We start from the raw sequence: 6,708 nt of genomic DNA, 5'->3' as shown, positions 1-6,708 counted from the left end.
GCAAAATAGTTTTATATTGGTTTGCTATTATTTTCCAATTGTTCTTGCTTGTCAATGGTTCAAGGGTGCACCATGATAATTGGTACGTACTATTAAAAAAATTAATTAGATAGTCAAATAAAAATATTTATTTATATGTTATATATTTATTTATTTTTAATTTCCCTCTTGTAACTAAATCACAGGAATACATCAGCCAAAGAGAGTCCCAAATTGCAACAAGTTTCTCCTCCTGTTACATTGACGGTCACCAGTCGATATGTAAAAATTTCTTTATTTATGTAATATTATTACTATTTCGATAGTCAAATAATTTTTTTATCACGTGTTATATTTATATTTGTTTAATATTTTAAATTGTTAATCATATATTATCGATTACAATAATCAATTTATATCTTAAAATTTTGAGCTGTGTCACATAAAGTGAAACAATAAGAATAATTAATTAATTTATGAGTTAATTTTTTTAATCTTATTTTATCAGGTGGTAATTGATAATGGCATTGTGCAACTTTCTCTAACTAATCCCACTGGTGCTATTTTTGGAGTTAAATATAATGGCATTGATAATCTCCTTGAACCCTTACAAGAAACACAAAGGGGGTAAGCTACATTTTATTTCCTTTTTATTTTATTTTATAATTTAGAGATTAATAAATATGTTACTGATAATTAATTAAATTAATTCATTTGATTTATTAATTACAACTGCAGATATTGGGATACTGTGTGGAACGGGAAATTTGACACGTAAGATTTTTAATTATTATATATTTTTATCGTAATTTAATTTTCTTCAATTTAATTACATAAAATAGAAGAATTTTCTATACATTTTTCTTGATTTTTTGCAGGCTTTTTGCGTCAAAATTTAGTGTGATATCACAAGATGTTAACAAAGTTGAAGTTTCTTTCCAAAAAACACATGATCCTTTGAATGGTAACAATCCTCCTCTAAATGTTGACAAAAGGTGAGATTTTATTTCATAAAATTAATTAACATAAACTTTTATAATGTAATATATTGAAATAATATGAAAAAAGAAGCTTCGGGAGCCTTGAAACTATAGTAAAATTATTTTCGTGTGACTTATGAATCCGTAAAAGCAGACACTAATGTTTGCATTAGAATAATATGCCTGTATTATATTTCTTGGAGTGCGGCCCCTCTCGGGCTTTGTGTACCGAGCTACCATGAATTGTTATATGAAAGAATGCTGATTTTTTTTTGTATTTTTATGATTTGTGTTATAAAAATAAATATATAGGTATGTGATGCTACGTGGGAGTTCTGGATTTTATTCATATGGAATATTTGAACATTTAAAAGGATGGCCAGCACTAAATTTGGATGAAGCTAGAATTGCTATTAAGCTCAGCAAATCACTGTAAGTTTATTATTAGTAATCTATATATAGATTTATTTATCACCATTCAATTATTAATCTTATAACTCAATGCTTTCAAAAATTTCATGAAATATAGTTTGACCTCTTTATAACAATCATCCTCTATAACAGTCAAAGTTTTTGAAATATTTGGAACCAAATTTCATGTTATGCTATATTATATTTTAGTTTATAACAGTATCTCGCTATAGTAATCATAAAATATTCAGACAAAGATATCGTTATATAATGAGGTTTAACTATGCTTAAAAATTGTAGAGGATTGTATAGATCTCTTCACCATAGATCTGATATCCTCCTCTGTATCAATCATCCTTTATAACAATTTTATTATAATGACCAACGTTTTTCGAACCGTTAGATTTCATTTTATGGCAATTATTTTTATTTTAGGTTTCATTTTATGGCAATATCAGACGATAGACAAAGGATAATGCCATCAGAGGAGGACCGTGCAAGTGGTCAAACACTTGATTTTATAGAAGCTGTTAAAATTACAAATCCATCCAACCCTAGACTCAAAAATGAGGTAACATATTTATTATCGAGTTTACGTTCAATGCATTAATAATGTAAAAAAATTGGAGTAGTCATTATTTTGTGTAAATTAAAGTCTGATATATATGATTGATAAAGTTTTTGTTTGAATAGCGTACGAAATCTGTTGTACTGTCAATGTATATAACTAAAACGTTTTGCTAATTTTAAGTATTTTATTTACCTTTTAGGTTGATGACAAGTACCAATATTCAGACGAGGTTAGAAATATTAAAGTTCATGGGTGGATAAGTGATACTCCACACTTGGGGTTTTGGGTAATTTCACCAAGTTATGAATATTGTAATGGTGGACCTATGAAGCAAGATCTTACCTCTCATGTTGGTCCAACATCTATGGCTGTAAGTATATATATCTTTTTAACTGCAAATTATCTTATAAGTACAAGAAAAAAAATGCGATTAACTTGTATACTCTGATAATATAACAAATTTTTATGTGGTCAATATACAGAAGTCAAACTTCATGAAGAATAAAAATGATGGGTATATTTATATAAGTCAAACTCCATGAAAGTAGAAGTGATAGGTATATTCTTCTAGTACCACGAGACGTATATTGGACGAGCATTTTTGTCGAAAATATGGAACTTATGTACAATGACAATGTTACAAATTTTTACATTGTCAACGTTCTATGAAACTTATTGTTTTGTGTTCATCTTGTTATTCTGCTGTCGTTATTTTATTTTCAATTATGCTTTGATTTCACTTTTTTTGACCAGAGGGTTTATTAGAAACAATCTCTCTATTTTACAAAGATAGAGATCAAGTTTGCGTACGTATACATTCTATCCTCCTCCGATCACCCTACTTTTGTGGGAATTTGCCTTTTTTTTGGCCTTATAATGTTGGAAAAAGGAGACGAATTAGCAAACATATACTAGTTAATTAATATATATAGTTATGATTTAAGTTAATTCCCAATAGTGACAAACCTTTTCCATTAATTAATATACATAGTTATAGTTATTCAGAATTTGTATAATTAAGTTCCCAATTGTATAAATTCAAAATTTGTTTGTATAAATTCAAAATTTGTTTGTATAAATTCAGAATTTTCTAACTGAATAAATCCAGATTTTGTATATGCTTACCCTACCATTTATATAATTATAATATTGATACATTTAATTTGTATAAGTTCTGAAAAATTCTTAAAATGTATAAATACAGAATTTGTATATACTTACCATATTTGTATATTGCCAGCAAATTATACAAACAGATTTGTATAATCGCAGCGAATTATGCAAATGAGTATGCGAATTATACAAACAGTTGTTATAGCTATAGTTACGAAAATTTAATTATCTAAACTATAACTATTTCGGTCTATTAAGATTTTTATAGTAATTATTTATGAAATTTTCACTATAATGTTTGAGCAATCAATTACATCTTTTTTCTACAGATATTTTTCAGTGGGCATTATGCAGGGCCACAATTGGGAGTTTCATTAACAAATGGAGAGGCATGGACTAAAGTTTTTGGGCCTGTATTTTTCTATGTTAATTCAGATTCTAGCAATGATCATACCATACTTTGGGAAGACGCTAAAAGACAGGTAATTATTTAATTAATTAATTGTCAATTTTACTTAATTAAATATTTTTTAAAAAATAAATTCTATGAGTGAATGTACACTAAAAATTTGTCAATTAATTTTGCAGATGAATGAAGAAACAAAAAAATGGCCCTATGATTTTCCTGCATCAGTAGATTATCTCCATGCAAATCAACGTGGCTCAGTTAGTGGTCAATTAATGGTTCATGACTGGTAATTTTTTTTATTTATTCTATAATTAGTGAGTGATTTAACTAAAATCGAGTTTAACGTGTATATACTAGCAATATAAAGAACGAAAAAGAGTAAAGAATACTCAAAATTTATTGAATTTGACTTAAATTTGTCATTTCATTAGTCTATCGGCTAGCTCAGCGCCATCGTTATCTTTTATCTCAAATTTATCGATGAACAATTAAAAAGTTCCAAATATGCCCCTCGTACCAAGTACTAACCACGGAAGCCGCGAAAGGGTATATTTGGACTTTTCATTAATTGTGTAGGGATACTTTTGGATTGCTTAGATGCATGCTTCAAATTATTGCATTTGTTGTTATGTACGTACGTATGATTCTTCGATAGTATATATAATAAGTTAGAAAATTTATAACTTAATAAATGTCTTTTAGGTACATAAACAAAGTTGCTTTTCCTGCATTAAATGCATATATTGGACTTGCAAAACCTGGAGTTGCTGGATCTTGGCAAACTGAGACCAAGGTAATGTCTTTTTTATCTTTCTTTTTTTTTTTAAAAAAAATAATCTTAATTAATTATGATGTTTTATTTATTTATTTATTATTGACAGGATTATCAATTTTGGACTCAAACTGATAATTCTGGTAACTTCAAGATAAATAATGTTAGACCTGGAATTTATGGATTATATTCTTGGGTTCCTGGAGTTATGGGAGATTACAAGTTCTCTTCTAATGTGATCGTCACACAAGGTATTCTGTCTGTTTTATTTTATATAACAGTATTTAATTAAGTGAACATGAAGTTTAAGAGAAAAAAAAGTTACTTTTTACTCATTTTTATAATTTCTCAACTTAAACATGCCATCATGTTTCTGTAATCAGAGATCGAATATTCAAGATTTAAAATTTATGAATTTTAAAATTTAACTTTGAGTTATGTGATTTTAAATTAATATTTTTATATATTAAACAAATAATTGTGCTTCTTTGGTTCTACCTCTGCCATATTTTTAAGGTAAGGAGTTTAATTTAAAGAGTTCTCCAAAATATTGTTTAATTTAATTGAATAAAAAAAAAGTATGATATAATATAGAACTAACAAAAATACTTTTGTATAATACAATGTCTCACGAAAAAAATATTTATTTGGTGCAGGAAAGGACACAAAATTAGGTCAAATAGTTTTTGAAGCTCCAAGAAATGGTCCACCATTATGGGAAATTGGATTTGCAGATAGAACTGCTAATGAATTTTTTATACCTGATCCATTGCCTGGTCTTCAAAATTATTTGTACATTAACACTACTGTACATAAGTAAGTTTCATTAATTAATCCTAATTTTATTCTACACAAAATTACGAGTTCGAGAAAGCAGTCATTAATACTTGCATTAGGATGCTGCGACTCTTCCTCGAACCTTACGTGAACGTGAGATGCTTTATGCATTGGGCTGTCTCTTTTTCTAATTTGATTATCATGATTTGTTGCTAATTACAGGTTTAGACAATATGGTTTATGGGATCGTTACACTGATTTATATCCTAATGGAGATTTAGTGTATAAAGTTGGTGTTAGTGATTTTCGAAAAGATTGGTTCTTTGCCCATGTAAACAGGTATTTAATGTTTCTTTAATTATTTATTTGTCGATTTTTTTTTTAATAATCACTTATAATAATTTCATGTTTTTAATAATTTTTAAAAAATATTAATTGCAGGAGAAATAAGGACAGGAGTTTTTCACCAACAACATGGCAAATTGTATTTGATGTTAAAATAGTGGATTCTAGTGGCACTTATCATCTTCATATAGCTTTGGCTTCTGCATCTTATGCCCATTTGCTAGTATGGAAGCTTCATCTCTTCTCTCATTAATTAACATATTTTATTTTATAAATTTCATGAAGAAATTTTTTTAAAGAAAATTAAAGAAAATCAAATATCAAATGAGTTTAAGTTTTATATATGTATTGAGGGTGTAAGAAAAATACGTTATGAAGTATATTACTAATAGGGATAACAATACTTTTGGTCACGCGCCAGTTATTGATTAATTATGAATTCAATTTTTTGTGATATATGACTCAAACACATTTAACTTTTAGTTAGTTAAAATGTTTGTTATAACTGGTCCATTTTTATGTAGGAAATATAATGTATATATTACCCTCATAAATGGTATAATAGTTAATAGTTCTGAAAATTTGTAAATATGGGGAATCAAGAAAATGCACATTTCAAGTAATTAATCAAAAGTTAAATATACTTAATTAGGTATTACAAAGATTATATTTCAAATTTACTAACAATAGAAGGAACAAAAATGTTATTGAACAATAATGTGTGTGATAAAAATGGTAAGTAACAGCTATAAACCGATTAAAACGATAACTACTATACTTTTTTTTCTATATTATTTTGTCCGTTATATCTTCATAACATAAAGGTAATATATATTTATTTATTTTTCTTAATTTTTATATTTATAGGTGTGGATAAATAATCCATCAATACCAAGGCCATGGTTTGATAGTTCACCAATTGGGATGAGTAATGCAATAGCAAGACATGGAATTCATGGATTATATATGATTTTCAATATTGAATTTCCAGGGACTCAGCTTCATATTGGTGAAAATATAATATATTTGAAGCAGACATCAGCTTATGGCCCTTTTAATGGACTCATGTATGATTATATTTGTCTTGAAGGCCCTTCGACACGATAGGAAAAAGGGGGATTATGCACAATCATTTTTTATTTATTTATAGGTAGTCATATATAGCTTTTTTAGTTTTCATATTATTATTTTTAATAGAATGGATGGTGTTCTCCAGAATAATGTTTTATTTCCTTAGTTTAATAAATTTTTCTCTCTTCATTGGAAGTATTTTGGTTCTGTTTGTTTATTTGTTTGTTTGTCTTAGGTTTAATTTACAGTCTCAACTGTATATTTTCTTTATATATTTAAT

General features: G+C 27.2%; 2 protein-coding genes across 2 annotated transcripts; both read left to right on the top strand.

The window, feature by feature from the left end:
• Positions 1 to 481: 481 nt before the first annotated feature.
• On the top strand, positions 482 to 1,395 carry LOC129885007 (uncharacterized; the record flags this gene model as incomplete). Its single annotated transcript, XM_055959258.1, has 4 exons — positions 482 to 606; positions 718 to 753; positions 858 to 974; positions 1,272 to 1,395. Coding segments are annotated over 4 exons (402 nt in total), but the record flags the coding sequence as incomplete, so codon positions are not given.
• A 416-nt stretch (positions 1,396 to 1,811) lies between these two features.
• LOC129885919 (uncharacterized) lies at positions 1,812 to 6,500 on the top strand. The gene is made up of 10 exons (XM_055960403.1): positions 1,812 to 1,941; positions 2,141 to 2,311; positions 3,384 to 3,536; positions 3,643 to 3,749; positions 4,166 to 4,256; positions 4,345 to 4,486; positions 4,892 to 5,051; positions 5,235 to 5,351; positions 5,454 to 5,580; positions 6,225 to 6,500. The coding sequence occupies exons 1-10, from the start codon at positions 1,816 to 1,818 to the stop codon at positions 6,462 to 6,464; spliced, it is 1,434 nt and encodes a 477-aa protein (XP_055816378.1). The 5' UTR covers positions 1,812 to 1,815; the 3' UTR covers positions 6,465 to 6,500.
• Positions 6,501 to 6,708: the final 208 nt, after the last annotated feature.

The sequence above is a fragment of the Solanum dulcamara genome, chromosome 1 (genome assembly GCF_947179165.1).
Source record: "Solanum dulcamara chromosome 1, daSolDulc1.2, whole genome shotgun sequence".
Taxonomy (NCBI): Eukaryota; Viridiplantae; Streptophyta; class Magnoliopsida; order Solanales; family Solanaceae; genus Solanum; species Solanum dulcamara.
The sequence above is the reverse complement of the archived record's forward strand: the minus strand, read 5'-3'. Positions and strand labels throughout refer to the sequence as shown.